Consider the following 20,797-nt stretch of genomic DNA (forward strand, 5'->3'; position numbering starts at 1 on the left):
ACCACGGAAGGAGAATATGGTGCGATTGGGGGCCGAAATTTATATAGTTGGGGTATAAGATAGCGAAAACAGCAGTCAATATGGTGTGCGGTGGTTCTGATGAACCTCACATTTAAGACTCCAGACTATACATCCCTTAGAAGGTAATAGACAAAAAATATAGATCTTATAGTTCGTATTAATAGTATTGGCCATGGAATCCATTCTCGAGATACAATTTCCTATATGAGGTAAGCACTAAGCCTGCAACATGGCCTTGAAAGGTATCTTGGCTTTGTTCTCTTCAAAAGACGCCTTGTGCCCCTTTCCGAAAGAAATAATTAATTAAATTTTGAGAACTAGACGATGGAGGTGAGAAAGAAGAGTACTCTCGAGCACCGTCGTGCGCAGAATCGGTTGGCTCAGCGCAGGTTCCGTCGTAAGTAGCCAGTTGATTTCTCCCGTCCCCTGTGTACTGATCACTGCCCCAGAACGTCAGAGCCAGCAGAAGGCCAATGCAGATCAACCTCAGCAGACGCAGACCCTAGAGCCACCCATAGCGACGACCGATGACCCATCTGATATTTTCAATTTCTCGTCTCGAACCAGATCGACACACAGCCCTGTCAAATCCCCGCCCGGGTTTGGCGTCAACTGCCTACAAGGCGGCGCCAATGGACTGATCGGCATCCAAAATTTCATAAGCATGGACGACTTAATGAATTCATCCCTGTCAAGTCTCCTTGCAGACCCGTCACCAGGAATATCTAACACCGATTCCGCTAAGCATACCCTCTTCGGTAGCGATCGAGACTCCATCCACAAGCATCCAGGCTCCCTAGCAAGCACAGTCGGAAGCAGCAGCACTCACAGAACAACATCAGATATTTTCGACACAAACTTCCTATCGAAACCGCTAATAGATGACTCAACACCCGCCAGTGCTAGGAGTGTCAGCACACTCCCTCCCGGGACAGCAAAAGCCCACGACGCAGACTCAGGCTGGCTGTCTGCACTTCATATAGCCGCACAGAAGGGACACCATCGGATCATGCGCGTGCTCCTCCAGCAGAATATCGACTGCGATGAGATGGACAGCGACGGCTTACGCCCTTAATCCACGCGACGATTGGCGGCCACGAAGACGTCATCACACTGCTGCTCATGCATGGGGCGCGAATAGACAAGGTCGATCGCCAGGACCAATCGGTGCTGCATTTCGCGGTAATTCATCGTCGCGAGGCGATATTGAAGATTCTGTTGAATTATTGCGTGGGCCACCAGGGGCTCATTGATGCTTATGATAGTGGCGGACGCACGCCGCTGCATATTGCGGTCGATACTGGGTTCGAGGCGGGCGTGCAGGTTCTCGTGCAGCGTGGAGCTAGTGTGCATTATAGGACTAGGAAGACGGTTCCAGTTCCATAAGGTGAGATATATACTTGGATACAGGTTGAGTCAGATACACCATGGCTTGGGTGCTTCTTCTATGTTAGAACACATTGCTTACGGATTTTGGGCCGAATTGAAGTACCTTATGGGATGATTTGTATATGATATCTAGAGTCAGGCTAGCGATCATCAACAATAGCAGTTCAAAATGGACCAACAAATCCCTCTCCGTCAATATCCTCATGCTCCAGCTTCAACCTTCATAATCTTCTCCACGACGTCCAGTCCTGTCAACTTCCTCAGCATCGAATCAAACATTCCAAATGGCAGAACACTAATCAGTCTCGCAACCCAAGCCTGCTCTCCCCTCCAGATAACTGGGGGCGGCTTCTGCTTCAGCAAATCACCTACCACAGCCGTGGCCCACTGCAGAGTTGGCATCCCCCCCTCAGCAAAGGCATCCTGACTCAACGCTTTCTCCACCACCTCGCGTGCGGGATAATAGATCGACTTCTCCGGAAGAGTTGGTGGCTTTGCTTCCTTTTGATTCTTGATCAGGTTGGAGCGCACCACGCCAGTCTTCAAGTCGACAACATTGATCCCCAAGACGCTCAGCTCGAGTCGCAGAGTGTCAGACAGCATGGCAATAGCGGCCTTGGATGCCGTGTACACGCCCTGGAATGGAAGTACGGCGACAGAGCCCACAGAGGACTGGTTGACGATCAAACCGCCATAGGGACTCTTCAACAGCAAATGCAAAAACGCCTGCGTCACCTCGATGTAACTCCAAACGTTCAGTTTGATTCTTATTTTTTCAACTTCCATCCGATATACTACTTAGATGCCCGCTAACACCCGATTTGGTCTAGACGCGGATATCTTGATTACCCGGCGGACTAACTTGACAAGACTTTTATATTCGATGCAGAATGGAGCAAGTTGAACAGCACAATCGGCCGCCGACTGATTCGGGGTACCCTAGGATAACGAGGCCGGCTATCTCATCAGCGTGTTCAGTAGTCTTGGACGCTGTGATAGTCGACACACGGCCTACATACCTACATATGCACTTACAGACCTCAGGAAGTAGATCATTTCCCACTAGGCAAGGACCGACGGCGCGGCGGCGCGGCCCGCTCAACCAATCATAGCTAAGCTATAATCACGTGCTAGCCCCATTGCACCCCCACTTTAAACTTTAATCATAAATACTTTCTAGTACTTGTCATCTTCACATCTCACCTGGCATCAATTATCACCATCATGTCATCACCCGAATTTCTCACCCGTCTCGAGGGACGGTCACCCTCATCCCGTCACCAGAATCGCCGTTGCATGCTGGCCCTAAGACATGGGAAATTGCTAGCAAGGTACACGAGCGCGTTAATATTGTGAACCAGCAAGATGTCAGCAATGGCCTTGGCCCATACGTGGCTGGGAAGTTTATGTGTCACCCTGCTGGCCCTAACAGCCCAGATATACTCGCATTTATGCGAATGTATAAGCAGCTACCTATTGCGGGCACACAATTTGAGAAGGCTCCAATCCGGGCCACGCAGGCCGTCAAGTTGTATGAGCCTGCAGAACTAACCGCTCTCAAATCCCTTGAAGAGAAGGGTTGCGATGTTACCCCTCCGCTCCTTGCATATCAGTTTAACCAACAAGAGGAAGACGATATCGTTCCCGGGGGTTCGTCACGTGTGTCATGTTGGAAAAGGTGCCTAGCGAGTTCCTTAACAGGGAAGGGTTCTGGGGTTTCTCGATTTCCCAGCGAGAGGAGATCCGACTGAAGTTTCGCGAGGTCTACCAGTATGTTCTTGGGGTACCTTAATTTTGATAACGGACCTAGAGCTAACAAACGAGAATCAGGAAGCTTGAAGCGTGCGGGTACTGCCCATGTCCTGGGATGTGAAAGACCGTATACGACCCGCCCACCCAAGCAATATATGTCCTATACTATCATTGGATACAAATGAGCTAATACTTGTTAGGCACATGTCCAGATTCTACTGCCCGATTCCTACCCCCAAAGGCACCCAGTGGTCGGATCGTACCTACGTCAATTATAGTCTCGTTCGGCCACGTGCGGTAATGGACTAGGTCTTTCCTATCATCAGCGCTGATTTGAAGTATGACGATGAGGGCTGGGAGTGGTAGGAGGACGTCCGGATTGCACTACACGAAGCAGTAAGGAGACGAGCTACCGACTTCAATGCCACGACTTACTTAGACATGACTGAGAAGGCCATCGCAAGGCTCATTGCAATCATTCCATACTTGGCGCAATTAACGAGTGGTTATTAACTAGATTCGCAGGCTGTTCGGCGAGCTCTTTGTCCTGATCAACGCAGGATATCTAAACGACATCACTCCTATCACCACTTTCCCATTCGATAATGTCATTGGGGCTCTATCGCACATCCGAACTGGATGTCATATTGGCAAGATCGTCATCTCCCTTGGTGAAAATGACGACGTGCAAAAATAGCTGATAAGGTGGTTTCAAAGTTGCCTCTGCTTCAGAGCAAGAGATGGAGTGACAGTTACCCCAAATACGGGCGATTAAGTGTGCCACCTGGACATAACTCTCTTATTGGCTGCCTGACCAGAAGCTATCACCGCCTTCTCGGAGTATATATGCCATTTCCATTTGTATTTGTATACTAAGAAAAGGGGTACCTAAGAAGTTAAGGCCCGAGAAGCCAAGGAAGGGCAGGGTGCTAGGGCAGCCTAGATTATATAGTACACTATTTTAACATTGTGAACTATGTAGGCTTCATACTACTTCTTATCTGTAGTATAGAATTACTATAGAGTATATAACCATAAGGTATCAATTAAATACACTTAGAGTATACATATAGTAAATAAGTTAATAGAATTTTGACTAGAGACTTTATTTACTCCTAACCCTAGAAAGTCAGGACTAAATTACTGGCAATATAATCCAATGAAAGAGTTGTGTCCAGGTGGCACCCTTAGTCCCCCGTACCCAGGTAGCTTAGTGCTTAAATTTAGAGGAATACGATGAAAGCTGTTCTCATGCAAACTACCAATAGGGGGAGAAAAGCAAATATGTTTCAGCTTATGCATGTGCCTTGATCGTCGTAACTTAATGAAATCGAATAGATCGTATATTCAACCTGCATGATTTGTCGAACCCGGCCCCCATTCCGGCCGTTCTGGTACTTTTGTTCTTTAATAGACCTGTCACAGTCCATTTTTTAAAAAATTCTTTTTTCTCTTCTTTTCTTTTTTTCTTTTTTTTTTCTCCGGCCCACTGTCCCCGCTGCGGCTACAGCGGCCAGGAACTGTTTTCAGCACGTTGAAACCCACTACTTCGATCGGGGAAGACGAACCGTCTTCCGGCAGAAGTACTATACAGATGGGCAATGGTCTAGCCAAAGTACATAACGGTCTATATCGATATCGACATGTGTGGAATTGGCAAAGTGTGTGAGGTGCACGGTGCTTACGGAGTAGAGAAGGAGGAAACTTGCTAGTCTTTGCGCTTTGTGATACGTTGAACTTGTATGATGTGCCTGTTTCTCAGGGTGAAATCTAGCATGGGGCATATCAAAATTCTAATATTGTTTACTTTGGTCACTTTGACTGGACTACGTAGTACTGCTATGAATCATGATGGAATATAGAGGCTTCCTATCAAGTTGCTAGTTATACCTTGTTGCCCTAATCTCGTTTTACATGTCATAATGTCACTGCCACCGGACCAGGTCCGTGTGTCTTGCTTTGAAATCCCCCATTCACACATCTAAACCCGATTCAATTTCAGCTAAGCACGGCTCTGATGGGTTGTAGTCAAGCTTACTTACCTTCAAATCCATACGATTCACGCCTATAGGGCTGCTGTACATCAAGCCCATAGGATCTTTTCCAAGTAGGGATGTTGATCATGTTTTCCTAGAGAGGTTAGAAAATACTGTCAAGGTATACAGTACACTTGAACTTCTTACTTGTGTACTTGTCAAGTTTGCGGTATGCCGCCATTTTCCACGGGTTCCCAAATAGAGGACAACCAAGGCCAGAGGAAAGAGGACGAGGACAATGAGGGAACTCATATTCTCACGAAGAATGTCTATGCGTAGTGAAATTTGGCGAAGAAAAGCGAACTTATGGCTCGATCGATGTGGATATCCATTCTTCTTTAAATATACCAACTCGCACAGGGTTATGTGGAAATCACCTCAAGTAACAAGCCCTAAAGACCCTTGTCTACTACCAATCTTGGACATGCACAATCACAATATCCTTCGAGCGCCGCGAACCCAGGAAACCGGAGAATAAACGCCGATAAGTCAACTCGTGGCCTGAGCGCTTGAGCATCACCCTGGGGGCCCAGCTATGATCCGTGTAGCGAGACTGGCATATCCAAAGGGCATGCAGTAGCTTGGGTTTAGGGACCCCATCCAGGATCCCCGTTCCCACTATTTGTAGATCTCAGATATATTTAATTCTTTCTTGGGAAATTTGATTCGTTTTATTTTTATTTTATTTCAATTTCTATTAATTCATCAATTTCAAGTCGGGGCATTCGGACAACCTTACTATCAGTTCCATATACCCTTAAGGGATCAGATCCCTAAATCACTTCCTATTGGTATACGAGGCAATGGTCGGCTTAGAGCAATATCAGATGTAAATCATAGTGAACGCAACCCTATCAACACAAGTACACTTGTCTAACTTGGTAGATATCCGGCACGCAAACACTCGTTAGGAAGACGGGCTGAGGATAAGGGTATTTGCAAGCCACGATGAGAAAATTAGAATATTACCAGTAAAAAGGCAGAACGAAAAAGATACCAAATGATCAAAATACCAGATTGCACTACACACTTAAGAACTCTTTTCTCTATGGCCGTCCTGCACAGATCTAGGCACCAACCCGCGAATCCCAAGTGAGAGCTGTTCGCTAGGACTTCACCTTTGTTTTTTTTTTTTTTTTTTGTTTTTTTTTTAAAGCTAATGCACCAATCCGCTTTTACCGACAACGCGGACGGTGGAAAGGTTCCCGGTGCCTCGGGCTTGCCATGCATAGGGGCACACCCGGGTGTTTTGTGGCGTTGATGCCGGGGTTTAGATATTTGTTGTATTTCGCTATTGGTCCGGGATTCACCCTCGGGGAGCAGGAGAAGGCCCTAGACGTCCTGCTTGCTTTTTTTGTACCGATTTGTTGGTATATAGCCTAAGGAATAGGATTTCCTAATCCTTGTTCGTACTTTTGTATCGAACATGATGTCAATTCCTAGTGCCGGGAGCTAGTTGGCGCTGATAATGCGTTTCATTCTTGGTACTAGTGTGATTGATGCCTAATGGGGATTCAGCGCATAGGCAATGGTGTTCCTAAATTCCAACATGCTCCAGGTTTGTCTTAGGATAACAAAAATAAAATATGCTAATATGAAAGAATGTATCAAAATCCAGTCAACCCATGTATTTTCCCCGCTAGGATCCTGTGGATCCATTTGCTTTGACTCCGGAGCGCCTGCCATACTTCCCTGCCGTAGTAACCCATATCATGACGTAGCGGGCCATAGGTGAAGATAAAATAAAAAAAGAAATTTCGACGAAATGGGAACGCTTGCAGTTGGAAATTGCGCGGTAATGCACCCTCGAGGGCCAAAAAGACAAATCAGATCATGTTCATTACTGCGTTGGTGGGCGAGGCCCAGAAGAAGGGCCAGAGGAGTCAGCATCCGAGACTCGGGGCCGTTTTGGGTCATTTGGACCGGTTGTCGGGACGTATGCGCCAGGTGTAGCATCGGCATTGGTGACGTCCCCCAATGGAGGTCGCTTTCCGTTGAGATTCTGCTGGGGTGGCATGCTGCCTCGGCTTACCGCCACTGGGTTGGAAACGTTCCTTTGATCGAGGTTGGGCCGGGTCAATGGTCGATACGATGAGACAGAAGGACCTCTGCTGACCGGACTGCCAACTCCACCGCCAGGAGCACCCACTCTGCGCTGCAGATCCGATGCAGGATTGACAAAATCGCGTGTGCTGTTGTTATTGATGGGTGGTGCTGGAGAGGGTGCCGGGGAGGCACTCGACAGCATCGGCCTAGCGATAGGAATGCTTTTGGTATGGTCTACACCAGCAGTCTTGCGGATAGAGGGACTCTCTGCGTGTGGATCGAATTGAGGTGCTCCCGGCGGGATGGAATTTGGGTTTTCACGGAGGAGATCTACTGCTCTGGCTGAAAAGAAACCGGTTGACGGTGTACCTTGCGGTGGGTTCATGTCCTGGTTCCCCTGAAATCCCCCGGGGCCAGAGTCCCTTTTGATCGGAGGCTGGGCGATGTTGTTTTGTAGAGCATTCTGACCAATTTTTTGCTGGGGTGGAACTGATGGTCTGGGGTTTGCAGGATTTTGACCAGGAGCTTGAGCGCCCATTGGTCGACCTTGGACAGCAGCTGGAGACGGGATAGCCGATGGGTTCTGTCTCGCATTTAGGGGGTCAGGTCGTCCCGCTTGGCCTGAGCCGTTCCATCGCTCTGGTTTTGATGGTGTCACGACAGCGGGGTTAAATCCTGCTCGAACAGGCGGTCCTCGCTGAGGCACTGGGCCGTTCATTGGCACAGGTCGTTGCTGTTCTCTGTGGGTTTCCGTGTCTACTACGATCTCATCTGGATTGCCTGTATCAGTCTCAGCTACCCCGAAATCGGCTTCATCAAATAGATCACCTGGAAACCATTAGCCAAGGTACAAGGTTGTGTTTTCTTCTAACACATACTGCCAAACTCCCCATCCCCCTCAAAAGAAGCGTTATTCGCGGGATTATTGCCTCTCGCTTGATGTATAGGACGAGGAAGGGGTAGGTCATCCTCTTCTGGTACACGTTTGGGGAGAGCCATCTGTTTCTTAGGTGGCGCGAAGTCAGGGTGACGGTGAAGATCTTCAACGTCCCATCTTCCCTATTCATACAGTCAGCATGGCACATGGTAAATTGGAGGACATTGGGGACCATACAGGTGCTGCCTTGACTTTGGTCACCTTGGCCACATAATCCTTGTCATAGATACAGTTACCCAGGACGTTGCCAAAGTTCCTCAATGCACGTTTCAAAGCATCTGTTGTGCCTTCTTTCTTGGCCTTTTCAAACGCTGCGGCTTTGCCCTTGCAGTTTTCAATATGCCCGTAGCCAATATCCTAGAAGAGATCTGAAGTCAACATCACACCCCACCAAAAATCCATACGTCGAAGGGATTTCTTTACCTCATGAAACGTTCCATCCCTCAAGGTGACTCTCATAATGACTGAAAGCCCCAGGCTGATCTTGCCTGTGTTTTGATTCTCTTCGACCTGATAAGCGTTAGTCAATCCTCATGTAGCTGATAAACGTATGATCGACACACAAAATCAAGCTGAATCGTCTGGATTGAGCTGGACCAGCCATTAAATCCAAATACCTCATTTGCAAGGTTAATGCACTTATCTGCGGAGAGGTAATGGACTTTTTGCCCCGCAGCACCAGGCCGGGCAGAGATGTATTCAGGTCCCAATTTCTTATCAAGACGGGCTTGTAATGTTGCAATTTCTTGTGCAGTGTATTCGCTGATGCGGCGTTGGGGCTCCTCGAAGGGGTTTGCTGTGGTGGCTCCTGTCGCGTTCGGCATCATAATAGATCCCGCACCACCGCGATGTTGGTCGCCAACGCTGAAATTATCACTATCAGTGCTCCGTTCCATGAGATGCGAGGATTTCCAGTTCCTGGGAATTGGGTCTCACGCTGGCATGTTTTATTGTAAATGAGTGTCGAGTTCGATATTAGATGTAATGACGGCGTGTCGAACGCGTTGTCTTCAGGCACCAAGACGCGGCTCATCACGACATCACATGATGATAACACGATAAGATAAGATCAGAGCTTCAAGAGCCAACCTTGAAGTCGATTCAAGTGAACAAAATATATTATCCAAAGATAGTTAGAGATTAATGGGAATATTTTTCACGCTTGAAAGCTATCACTCGGATTTTCATATCGTTTCTCATTCTTTGTAAAAGCTATCTATCCTTTCGGAGGAAGGGTATGGCATCAATCATTGGATGACGAGGCTGGCACTAGGCACAAGTCCTAGTTCCTTCAAGGTCTCTCCGAAGAACTCACTATCAAACACCTTCTTGGGGAAATTCTGCACGAAGCTTTGGACCTCAACCCCATCCTGTTCCCTCAATGCGGCCGCAACCTCGAACAATGTTGTATCAACGGGCAGTGTCTTCATGATGTTACCCTTGGATGACTGGAATCGCAAGCGAGTTTCCGTATAGGCCGAGGCGGGTTTAGATGTAGCGGGACCGGAGGAAGTGGGTGCCGGGGCGGCAGCGGGCTGGGGAGGAGGAGCCACACCGGCACGCTCAGCTCGCTGTTTCTCTGCCTTCAATCGACGCTCCTCCTTGTCGGCCTCGATCTTTGCCTTGATGCGTTTCTTGGCGTCGATTTCATCCTGCTTCTCCTGCTTCTTCTTGGCTGCCTCCTTCAACTGTTGCTTCCGCTCGAGGTCCTCCTTGGCATCTTGGCTTTCCTTGGTGCTCTTTCTTCGGATTTCCTGATAATAATAGTCAGCAAAATACCCCCAGTCACTAAGTGTCGGGACAAACACCAGGGATACAGACCTCATTCTTCTTCTTGTCAATCTTGTCCTGTTCCGAGAGCACTGAACGCTTCGCCGCAAGCTTCTCCCGCAGCTCGGTCAGTCTCTGCTTCTTCTGCTCCTCGGTCAACGGAGCAACCTCCTCCGTAGACTCAGCAAAATCAACATGTCCCGACTTTGATGCGTGGAACTCGGCTTGTGACTGGCCTCTGAACTTCTTGCCACACTCGTTGCATACTAAGCTGCGTGGTTGTTCGCCTGGTTGGAGTGCGGGGCCCTCTTCGTCTTGTGCTTCTTGGGCTTGTGTCTGTATATCCTCCAATGACTTGTCCTGGTTGTCCTCCAGCCACTGCAGTGCACCTTGCACTATCCACCCAGTCAGAGGATAGCTGTGGATATGAGGGGAAAGGGCAGAAACTTACAGCCTCCAGTCTTCGTCACGGCGAGCTGGGCGCGCTCTTTGTCGAAGCCCATTTCAATGAGCTGGTCCAGGTCCGATGCCATGATGACTGTTCGAATGTGGAAAAAATATTTTATGACAGTAGGAAGCGCTTGGAAAATAAGGGCGATTTGTCAAGATTGAATCAGATAAGTTCAGAAGTGAGTGAGAACAGAGTGGGTGACGTATCAGAAAGGCGGCGAGCGATAAGGCCCACATGCCTTCCCCGGGTTTCTATGGCATCAACTTCTTCTCGATGGCGCGTCTGAGGGATATTTCAATATTTATAGGCCATTGAAAAAGTGACAATGTCAATTACATCTCTCTATGTTGTATGTGACTGGTACTATATATGCACAGGTCTCCCGTTTATGTATTTGGGTGGCTGTGTGGCTGTGTGTCCCGGTCCACGGGTTTAAGCACGCAACTTGAACCTCCAGGGCTTGACAGTTGCGTGCAAGATATACTCAGGGGAACCTGTCAAGTTTCATGTACAGCGAACTACTAGGATATATATATATATATGGTGAGGGACTAGCACTGTATAGTCGACTGCAAGAGGTCTTTACGAGTTCTACGGTACGAGGTACCTACATTGTAGGTGGATTTTACTATTGAAGCCTCCAAGATATAGGACATCTACTGCAAATTATTGACAAGTTGAATGACATCTATCAGCGTGATATAAATCGTGAGATCGGCGTAAATTGATTGGGGCCGAGGTATATAGATATATACCTCAAGGCCATAGCTCTTTGCATCTCAGCCATGAAATTCAAGCATATGCTGGCTTATTCTGAGTAAAAAGAATACCAGGGTCCACTGTATGAGCTATCAATAGAATATGAAATACATACAATTTAAACAGAAGTGGGAATTGACCCCACCGCAAGCATCACATGCAGGTAGAGGAAGATATTCACCCATGTTGCGAGGATGCGAGACACTGTTGGGGAGGAGTAATGAAGCACGGGAACAAGGTATACAGTCTCCTAGCTAAGATCCCAAAAGAGTACCAAAAATGAAGGCAAATTCCACCTATACGATGTATAGATTGTCAATAGTGACATCACCTGACTGTTTGCTGACTCAGCCAATTTCCCCGAAAGTGTCCATGTGTAATCAAACTCCTGAGGCATCACATCGGCTTAGACCTGATAACCCTCCCACACCTTTATTTCCCAATCGGAACCTAATCGCGTGCAGTCATCTGTGCTCTTGTCATCTTTATTCCCTTCTCCCATCTCTTTCATTCTGACCTTCTGACCACGTGCACCATGACTATCCAAATCGAGCCCTCCGAGTTGGGCTTCAAGCGTGAGTGCCGGGTCCCGAGCCTGTCTCAGACCTGCCTAGATCAACAGCTCATCTCTTGATAATAGGTCCCTTCAATCATGAAGTATGCCAGGTTCTGCGCCTGAGCAACCCTAACGAGGAACCTGTGGTCTTCAAGGTATGTGTGACACTCCCCCCGGCCTTTGTCGCGGAATACAAACAGTACTAACATATGTCCTCGGCGCACTAGGTCAAAACCACCGCTCCTAAGCAGTATGTTCCGAGGATTCTCTGCGCGATGCCTATACTCGATATTTGTTATCTAACCATATCCCAGTTACTGTGTGCGACCTAACTCTGGCCACATCGAGCCGGGAAAGACTGTCGAAGTCCAAGGTTAGTCGATAAGCGGGTAGGTCTGAATTACTCCGGGCTAACACGTCTCGAAAGTGTTGCTTCAGGCTATGAAGGAGGATCCTGCTGCGGATGCCAAGTGCAAGGATAAGTTCCTGGTCCAGGCCGTCCCGGTCTCCCATGGCTTGGAGGATGCCAGCGTTGGCCAGATTGTATGTCCAGAATGCGGGATCGTGAACATGAGACCAATAACTAATATACATATATTTAGTTCGACCAAACTCCCAAGGCCGATGTGGTTGAGCGCAAGATCCGAGTTGTCTACCTAGCAACAGATGCCACTTCAGCCAACGACTCGGTATGCTCCTCAGCAATCATTTCCCTATACACATAGTCTAACTTTTATCAGGTGCATGACGAGGAACCTCCAGCGTACACCTCTCCTGTTGGCGCAAACTTCCAGACCCCGGCCCCCAAGAAGATCGACTCCGATGAACCATCTCCAATCCCTGCTCCCGACTTCTCCGAAAAGAAGTCCCAGTCTCCCCAGGGCGAACCTGCATCTGTCATGTCAAACGCCAGGTCCGCGGTCGTCAATGCTCTTCCCTCAAGCGACGAACTCAAATCCCAGCTGTCCGAAGCCAACGCACAGATCCAGCGATTGAAGGACCGACTCGCAGACCAAGGACTGCGGCAGCGGAAGACCGGCGGAGAGGCTACCGGCAAGGCTGTGCCTGCCACCATGCAGCAGTCACATGCTCCAACGGCTGGTGGAGTCTCGATCCAGGGTGTAGCATGCCTCTGCCTGCTCAGCTTCTTGATCGCGTACTTCTTCTTCTAATCTGGTCTTCTGCTTGTCGCTTTCTCACGGTCTATCTGGCTTCATTGCGCCTACTCTCCGCGTGCTCAATGCTTCCGGTCTAACGTCGCTGACGCCTCTCCCAAATTCCCATCTACTTTCTGTCTCTTGAAGAGCATGCCGTTTTCTATCTGTTCTTGCATCAGCCTTTTCTGCGTCTGCTTTGATTTTCCCCCCTAGTATCAATACTCTACTTTCATGTTGTTGCTCTGAACTTCTGAACTTCCAAACTTCCCTTGAGGCCAGACATCTGTCTGTCTCATTCTCTTCTTTGTTGTGCTTTGTTTTGTTTATTTACCATTCCTGTCTTGTCTAATATCATTTTATGATGAACGGACTCAGCCTCTCGATTCGATTCTCTTTGTTTCATAAACCATTCCCGAGCTCGAGATAATTCATGTGATTGCTACTAGAGCTAATTCCATGTCGTATCGTAGTTGGGGACTTCGGCTCCCTCCTTCGGTATGGTTGATTGCAGCCATTCGGTCCTGTCTTTGCACCTTAAACGGTTTTACGGACAAGGCACTGGAAATAACATGTCATTTTTATTGTAAACAAATATATCTAACAAATACAAGTACCTAACTCCAACCAATAATGTACGTAATTGAACAGCTGGAATTCAACGCCAGACGTTATACTTCGAAGGCAGAGCAAGATCTAACATTGAATCTCGCTCTCTTTCCACCCATCACCCTCCTCGCCCGCCGGACCCGCCGATGCAGCCGAGATGCCCTCACCACCACGCCCATTCCAGCGCTTCCCACCACCAACAATCTGTCCACCCTGTGCGCGCTTCACGCGACACCACGGACCGACATTCTTATCCAAGATGAATGTCCAAATAACCCAAACCCAGCTCCGGTGGCAAGGCAGCGGCTCATAGAACTCGCTCGCGATCTCATGCAGCTTGTACAATTTGGTCCACGGGATAGCAGGGAAATCGTGGTGCTCGTTATGCAAGCCGACATTGTAAGTGAGGATATTGAGGGGGCCGTAGTACGAGTATGTCTCCGGAGGAGGTAGGGAGTCCATCGGGTGCGGGGCCTTGGACTTCTCGTTCTTCTTCAGCTCGGTCAGGGACTCTGTGCCGCCGCCCTTCACGTTCGAGAAGAAGTAGTGCTCGGCGATGAAGTGGCCCGCGCAGGGGTGCAGGGAACCGGCGAGGAATGAGCTCATTATAAAGTATAGCACTGGTTGGAGGCTGCCGCCGCATAGTTTGGTAAGGGCGTAGTCGAAGCTTACTTGGACGGCTATGTTCAGGAGGTGAATGTAGGTGAAGGGCGGGCTGTAGATGAACATTGGGCGCAGGGCGTAGAAGAGGATTTGGAAGGTGCAGAAGAAGGTTTTGCCCAGGACGGAGTCTAGGAAAAAGGCTTCCACCGCTGTAGGGAGATCAGTGTCGAGGCCTGTTACGCCGAGGGATTTGTGGTGCGTCAGGTGGTAGGGCTGTTGGGAGTATTTTGTCAGTTCATGACTCCTCTTAATGTCCGGCTAATTCCCGACATATGAGAGAATATACGTACTCTGAAGGCTGCGCTGTACGGCACTCCGATAGGGAGGTTCGCGAATATGGCGAGCAATCGGTTGGCGAAGGCGGACCGGAATGCCAGATTGTGAGAGATCTCATGAATGGAGAGGAACAGGTTCTGGTTGCAAGTCGCACCGATCACGTATGCTGTGGCCAAGAACCGCCAATCGAGCATTGAGGTGTTGCGGAGGAGGTAGGCACAGGTGAGTTGTAGGGACACGACGCCGAGGACGACCCATTTGGTAAGAGGCTCGGGGCCACATAGTTTGGTGACCTATAGATATATAATACCATGAATCAGCATTGCAATTGCATTTGTTGAGGCCGTCCGCCACCCAGGAAAGTGGCCAGGTGTATACAGGAACTCCGCAAAAGCTCCGCATGAAGTCTTCGCGTAGCCACCATAACACCATGAGTGCTCACAAAACAAGATAACATACCTCTGGATGGGCCTTAATGATTGCCTGCCGTCTTGAGCGATGCGGCTCTTCGGTGTATGTCCAGAAAAAGTGGTCGTCAACCAAAGCTTCCGGTGCCTGGATTCTGGTGGGACCTGGTTGTGTTTTCTCGGATGCCTTGACTGCTGACACCCGGAGGTGCGGCGAAGCTGTTTCAACCGCAGACATGATGGAAATTGGTATGTGTCGAAGTTTAAGCCATGAGAGATAGGAGCTGATTTAAAAAGTCGGGAGCCGGTCGTTCCACGTGGGGCGACACGGCATACTTGATGGGTTAAGGCTTGGCATTTGATATCAGTGTTTTGGTCAACTCTCCAATACATTAAAGACATTACTAATGAAATATTGGATGGATGCTTTTAGTATTTACGTATATCTATGAAATACATCAGTAGTCGTCACCACGGCTAATAACCTCCTTCACATTCGGGCGCAACACAATCGTCTAAAACAAAAGTCAGTAAACGGTCCAAGTGGAGAAATCCCAAAATAGAAACATACATGTTCATATTGGGCAGTGTATGAGCCCTTGATATCGCAAAGAGGAGGGTAATCCTGGACAATTCCAGAAGAAACCAAGTTGTTCAACTAGATTCGTCAGCTTCAGTGTTTCACATGTGAACTTCATCGGTAACTTACGCCCAAAAGGTACTTGTCTTGACCCAGACGGTCAAGGTAACGGCGACAGAAAGGAAGGGTGCCAAAGTTCTTGTTGATCACATTCAACAGGTTCTTGGCAGAAGAAAGACGCAGGGGAACGTTAGGAGCATCGGAAGCGAGGGCGTAGTGCGAGGTTTCCATCTGGTCTCATGTTAGCTTTGGTTTTCGGTCCAATAACCACAGTGCAAACTTACTTCCTCTCGCACGTAACCTTTACCGGTACTACCGAAAGTCTCAATGGCGAAAACTTCACCCTCTTCCATCTTGGTCTGATCAGTGCTCTTGACGATAGGCACACTCTTGCCGCCGTGAATCACGTGCTGGTCAATATTGTGACCGTTCAAGTTGCGGATACACTTGACGGGGTGCATCGTGCCATTGAGCTCAACTTCGTAACTCTCCATGGCTTCTTGAATGGCGGCACCGATATCACTCATACGGACGTCAATTCCCGCTTCCTAGAAACTCGTCAGCTCTGCTTGAAACGAAGAAGAGTAGGGGTTCTTACCCGGATACCGGTGTTGGTGGCGTCCTTAACAGCAGCGAGAAGAGGATCGTAGACTGGGTCAAAAGACATGGTGAAAGCACTGTCCACGATGCGGCCATTGAGCTGCGCACCGAAGTCGACCTTCATCACGTCTCCCTGGTTCAGAACCATCTTGTTGCCCGCATTCGGGGTATAATGCGCAGCGCAGTGGTTGATGCTCAGACCGCAAGGGAAGCCCATGCCACCCTTAAGGTTATCACCCTCTTCCAGACCTGAATGGCCGGTCAGAGCCCGCACTGAATCCTCGATACCCTCCGCGATCTCAGTCAAAGTCTGGCCGGGCTTGATGTTCTTCTGCGCATACTGGCGGACTTGACGGTGAACCTCGGCACCCTGGCGGTATTCCTCCAGGAAGTCATTGTTCATGCGATCGAGGTAGCGTTTCTCTTCGTTGGTGGTACGGTAGGCATTGTCGTTTAGGTATTCGACGATCTCGCCCTCGGGGTACTGGCCGTTGGGGAAAAGGTTGGACACAGGGACACGTGGTGGCTCGCTCTGAACCTTGGCACCTCCCTTCTTCTTGCTCTTCTTCTTGGGCTTCTTCTTCTTCTTCTTTTTGTCGGCTAAAGTTGACCCCGCTGTTAGTTCAACACGGTCGGCTTCTGTGGGGGTGAGGCGGGACGGTGTTCTGGAGGCGCGGCCACGCAAAGACACCTCAATCAAACTTACCTCCAGCAGCTCCAGCCTCTGCGGCACCCTCGCCGTCTGGGGCGTCGTCCGAATCCTCCTCCGCCTCAGCGGGAACCTGGTCTGCCGTGGGTGCGGCTTGGACGTTCACTGGTATCTGATCAGTACATAAGTCAAACCGAAAATTTAGGAATCTCACGGTCCAACTGATCCAACTTCTCTGTAGTCTGAGCTGCCATTTTGAAGGTGGCAATTAACAAGTTGTATGTTCAAAGGCAAAAGAGGGGAATGTCGGATCTCGGGGAAAGATTTTTGCTGATAAGATAAGACATTTTTTTGGAGATTTTCTTGGCGGAAATGTTCCTTATGCCTATATTACATAGAATGGACTACAACCCTCATGATGACAACCCTGAAGTTTATACGGAATGAGTCCTTTTGTAGACTTCAACTATCATCTATAGAAGACAGAAGTTATTCAACATCTTTCACGCTGTCTACTATTGTCTACTAACAAGCCATGTCGCTACTTCAGCTCCCCGTTGAACGGCTACTAAAAGTATGTTCGTATCTGGAAGTTGTTCATGATCAGTCTTGGGGGTAGCTAAAAGAAACGTTGATACTACTAGAGAATTTTCCAAGGAAATAATCAAGAGCAACGCGGTCGAACCCATAGCTGAACAACTACGTCGATTCTGATAGCACTTCTTTTTTGACCATGCAAAGGATTCTCTGGCATTATTATTAGCGCAAGGTTTACCCTTGTCCCCGCGAATAGTTTGATTCAGTTCCTAGGTAGGCATGTAGCTTATTATCTCTATTTGTGCATGATAGTCTTGAATAGCAGAGCGCTCTCCGATACTAGCAAATAAATATGTTGAATATGTTAGGAGCTAACGAAGTAGATTTCTGATGTGAATCGAATTCCAGAGTAAGTATACTATATACAATTTTCATACCACATATCTGCTCTTAATTAAGTCTCCTTTGCACTCGAGCCATACGAAGCTCCAGTAAATGAGAGTATTCGAGCGTTTCACTACACTTCTCGGGATCAAATATCGCTCCATAATCAAGGAGCAGCCTCGCCATTGTATCCTTTCCACTTTCAAGGGCGAACTGCGTCGGTCGACAGTTGCCTTGGCAATTAGGGTCGGCGCCATGCTCGAGTAGAAGCTTGACGGCCCTAGGCCGGCCACAGTAGACAGCCAAACTCAAATGACATAAACGATTGCTTTGGAGGTTTGGAAGAAGTTCTTCAGTCAGGACAGGCGAATCATCCAGCAACTTTTCCAGTAGATCGTCAAGACGATTGACAATCGCTCCCCTCAATAGATAGCAACGCTGAATGTTATCAATTCTCATGATGTGATCCACATCAATCCAGCTCAGTAGTAGTGACCCCATCTCGTGATTTTGTCGTCTCGGTTGAGAGAATTCTAACAAGACACTATACCATTGTAATTGCCTTCAATTGACGTTGTTCGATAGAAGGAGCTTCATAGCAGCAGGATCTCATTAGGCATCCCTAGAAGAGTCGTCATGTTTCGATGTAGTTCGATTGTCGGGAAGGAAATGGATGTTTCAAGGACAGAAGAATGAGCCAGTTCAGTCTACTATTATAGGTTAAGTTGTTTGATTCAAACAGCATGAAGTTATTTAGATCTCAACCTCTGCGATGGGATATGAGAGGATTTATACAGACTCTCCTAGGATCTGCGTTGCACAGTGTCTTGTGTCAAATAAAGCCAGTATTTCAAGCCAGCGCGTGGTTGTGTGTAGCTATTTGATCTGGAGTTCAACTTTGGTCTCCAAGGGTGTGTCAGTGGTCTTATATTTCTATATGCAAAACAAGTCCGGTTATTTGAAGTTTCGTGTACATGTAGCGGTTAGGGTATTTCATTCTCTATTTATATGTAGACAATAGCGAGGACTACAAAGTCATACATGCGCCACAAAGCAATGCAAATATAGATTTCTTTTATTAAATCTAGCTTCTTTCAATCGGTTGAAAGGTGTGAATATCGTCCTATGTGGGATTCTTTCAAGTAGACATTCCTTTTGGCGCGACCGGATTTTCGAGAGTAAACAATTCACGACCGTGAGAATTCGATTCCATCAACAAAAGTCTTGATTCAGGGGCTGTTTCGGGATGCTATATATTTGTTGATTTCATCATGATTCCTTAAACGCTTGGGGGTATACTTCCCATATCCTTGGCATCAAGACTGTCGGCATCTGGACCATGACACCAGCAAGCCAAGCCCGAGTCTCCTGAATATTGTTCTCACTTCCATATACCTTATTCCTGAGGTATATAAGCTTTCGGCCAGACATTAGGTCCCAGATCTCATCAACAAACCCTCGACCCAGCTACAATGAGAAGTATATCACCGGGTGGAAACTCATGAAGGGTATGTGCAACTTCTGAAAAAGAAATAACCTCGCAACATGTGGATCTTTGGGTATTCCAAGCCAAGGAGTTGATGCCCGAAACGGCATCAGGGCTTGGATCTCTTATCTAATCTGATCATCAGCTGCTAATTGTAGCTGCCAAGCTGAGGGCAAATTATATTGTATGTGTTATTTCGATAAGAGAGGCAGAATAAAGTGATCTTATACTGTAAAATCTGCCAATAGCCAGTAGTAAATATGTGGTAGTCTCGTACAGTCGATCATCTTTGAACAGTGACGCCACTCCGATCTTCACCTCCGATCTCCCATCTCCCGCTTCTTTCTCTCTCCCTCTTCCACCCCTCCCCTCTCCTCCTAGCCAGGCTCTTATTTTCCTATTTATTTCTATGTCACGTCCCCCAAATAAATAACAATGCCTCCAGCTCGGGTAACAGCAATTCTCCTCTTTCCGCGCGCTGCCCTCTCTCCCTCCCCTTCAACCTACAGGAGCATTTCAATCCAACCCCTCCGACCACAATTACACCCACACCAACGACCACAGCAGGTCTCAAAGCCACCTATGTCCTTCTTCTCAACCAGCAACCCATCCCGGGCCCGGGCCCGCGAACCAAACTTCTACGAAATCCTCGACGTCCCCACAACCGCATCAGCAGCGGAGATCAAGAAGTAGATTCACCCGCACCCAACTTCCCCTTCCCACCCCCATATCCATCCAGCTCCAATCGCATATCTATCTTTAATACTTACCCAATCCCTAGACAATTCTACGCCCTCTCAATGCGCCACCACCCAGACCGCAACCGCACAGACCCAGACGCAAGCCAACGCTTCGCCCGCATTTCCGCCGCCTACAACGTCCTTGGCAACGTCTCAAAACGCGCAACCTACGACCGCGACCACGGCTTCCACACCCCTCAACACAACTCCCAAACCCACAGCCACCAACACCCGATGGGCAGTCACAGCAGCTACGCCGGCTCGCGACCCGCCAGCGGATTGAGCAAGCGGCGCACTGCATTCCACGGTGCTCCGCCTAGTTTCTACGAGCAGGGTGGATATGGTAAGACGGGGAGACAGGCGCAGGGATGGGCGGCTGGTAGTGGTAGTGGTGGTGCTGGGACGGGTTTCGGGACTAGTGCTGGCGCTGGCGCTGGGACGAAACAAGCTGATCCTGAAGATTGGGAGGGGTTTATTCGTCGGAATCCTTTGAATCATTTTAATGCCCAGGGTCATTTCCGGACGCAGGCGGCGGAGGATAGGAGGAGGAGGGAGAGGAGGAAGGGAGCTGTGAGGATTGATGAGAATAAGGATGCTCCTGATCCTAGGATTGACCAGACAGTTTCAAGGTTCTTTCTTTGCTCCGGGTGTTTGATTGTTATGCTTGTTGTGGTGGACTTTTGGCGTTCGGTTAAGGCTGTTGATGGGGATAAAAAGAGGAAGCAGAGGGGAACTTCGTCTTGACGGAGTTGTTTATACTTTGTTGGAACATAGATCCTTGGATACGTTAGTTTCTTGTATATACATACATAGTTCAAGTTCAAGTACATTACTGGTTGATGTACTTACTCTTACTCTTGCACGGCTACGCGCACCTCGTGGTGCTTTTGATCGTATGAATCGATTGGATAGTTCAACAAAGGAAACAGTTGGAT

General features: G+C 48.4%; 10 protein-coding genes across 10 annotated transcripts; 4 read left to right on the forward strand and 6 right to left on the reverse strand.

The window, feature by feature from the left end:
- Nucleotides 1-345: 345 nt before the first annotated feature.
- On the forward strand, nt 346-1,096 carry N7517_005394 (ankyrin repeat domain-containing protein; the record flags this gene model as incomplete). The annotated part of the gene is made up of 2 exons (XM_056723124.1): nt 346-418; nt 471-1,096. The coding sequence occupies 2 exons, from the start codon at nt 346-348 to the stop codon at nt 1,094-1,096; spliced, it is 699 nt and encodes a 232-aa protein (XP_056579374.1).
- N7517_005395 (uncharacterized protein) lies at nt 1,093-1,374 on the reverse strand (the record flags this gene model as incomplete). The annotated part of the gene is made up of 1 exon (XM_056723125.1): nt 1,093-1,374. One exon carries the CDS (start codon nt 1,372-1,374, stop codon nt 1,093-1,095), a length of 282 nt encoding a protein of 93 aa, XP_056579375.1.
- Nucleotides 1,375-1,611: 237 nt separating this feature from the next.
- On the reverse strand, nt 1,612-2,196 carry N7517_005396 (uncharacterized protein; the record flags this gene model as incomplete). The annotated part of the gene is made up of 1 exon (XM_056723126.1): nt 1,612-2,196. One exon carries the CDS (start codon nt 2,194-2,196, stop codon nt 1,612-1,614), a length of 585 nt encoding a protein of 194 aa, XP_056579376.1.
- Nucleotides 2,197-2,300: 104 nt separating this feature from the next.
- Nucleotides 2,301-3,859, forward strand: N7517_005397 (uncharacterized protein; the record flags this gene model as incomplete). Its single annotated transcript, XM_056723127.1, has 4 exons — nt 2,301-2,344; nt 2,591-3,060; nt 3,117-3,180; nt 3,688-3,859. The coding sequence occupies 4 exons, from the start codon at nt 2,301-2,303 to the stop codon at nt 3,857-3,859; spliced, it is 750 nt and encodes a 249-aa protein (XP_056579377.1).
- Nucleotides 3,860-7,038: 3,179 nt separating this feature from the next.
- N7517_005398 (RAD52 DNA repair protein RADC) lies at nt 7,039-9,125 on the reverse strand (the record flags this gene model as incomplete). The annotated part of the gene is given in 6 exon segments (XM_056723128.1): nt 7,039-8,072; nt 8,123-8,303; nt 8,359-8,538; nt 8,605-8,691; nt 8,745-9,099; nt 9,118-9,125. 6 exon segments carry the CDS (start codon nt 9,123-9,125, stop codon nt 7,039-7,041), a joined length of 1,845 nt encoding a protein of 614 aa, XP_056579378.1.
- A 303-nt stretch (nt 9,126-9,428) lies between these two features.
- On the reverse strand, nt 9,429-10,484 carry N7517_005399 (UBA and UBX domain-containing protein; the record flags this gene model as incomplete). Its single annotated transcript, XM_056723129.1, has 3 exons — nt 9,429-9,935; nt 10,003-10,346; nt 10,403-10,484. 3 exons carry the CDS (start codon nt 10,482-10,484, stop codon nt 9,429-9,431), a joined length of 933 nt encoding a protein of 310 aa, XP_056579379.1.
- Nucleotides 10,485-11,696: 1,212 nt separating this feature from the next.
- Nucleotides 11,697-12,889, forward strand: N7517_005400 (uncharacterized protein; the record flags this gene model as incomplete). Its single annotated transcript, XM_056723130.1, has 7 exons — nt 11,697-11,736; nt 11,802-11,872; nt 11,945-11,967; nt 12,032-12,090; nt 12,145-12,260; nt 12,320-12,406; nt 12,458-12,889. The coding sequence occupies 7 exons, from the start codon at nt 11,697-11,699 to the stop codon at nt 12,887-12,889; spliced, it is 828 nt and encodes a 275-aa protein (XP_056579380.1).
- A 678-nt stretch (nt 12,890-13,567) lies between these two features.
- Nucleotides 13,568-15,064, reverse strand: N7517_005401 (sphingolipid delta(4)-desaturase family protein; the record flags this gene model as incomplete). Its single annotated transcript, XM_056723131.1, has 3 exons — nt 13,568-14,356; nt 14,434-14,712; nt 14,879-15,064. The coding sequence occupies 3 exons, from the start codon at nt 15,062-15,064 to the stop codon at nt 13,568-13,570; spliced, it is 1,254 nt and encodes a 417-aa protein (XP_056579381.1).
- A 220-nt stretch (nt 15,065-15,284) lies between these two features.
- N7517_005402 (methionine aminopeptidase 2) lies at nt 15,285-16,969 on the reverse strand (the record flags this gene model as incomplete). The annotated part of the gene is made up of 7 exons (XM_056723132.1): nt 15,285-15,341; nt 15,398-15,484; nt 15,536-15,697; nt 15,751-16,014; nt 16,065-16,666; nt 16,773-16,880; nt 16,930-16,969. The coding sequence occupies 7 exons, from the start codon at nt 16,967-16,969 to the stop codon at nt 15,285-15,287; spliced, it is 1,320 nt and encodes a 439-aa protein (XP_056579382.1).
- A 2,588-nt stretch (nt 16,970-19,557) lies between these two features.
- On the forward strand, nt 19,558-20,606 carry N7517_005403 (uncharacterized protein; the record flags this gene model as incomplete). The annotated part of the gene is made up of 2 exons (XM_056723133.1): nt 19,558-19,811; nt 19,904-20,606. The coding sequence occupies 2 exons, from the start codon at nt 19,558-19,560 to the stop codon at nt 20,604-20,606; spliced, it is 957 nt and encodes a 318-aa protein (XP_056579383.1).
- Between the last annotated feature and the right edge of the window lie 191 nt (nt 20,607-20,797).

The sequence above is a fragment of the Penicillium concentricum genome (assembly GCF_028827145.1).
Source record: "Penicillium concentricum strain IBT 3081 chromosome Unknown utg000002l_segment0_segment0, whole genome shotgun sequence".
Classification (NCBI taxonomy): Eukaryota; Fungi; Ascomycota; class Eurotiomycetes; order Eurotiales; family Aspergillaceae; genus Penicillium; species Penicillium concentricum.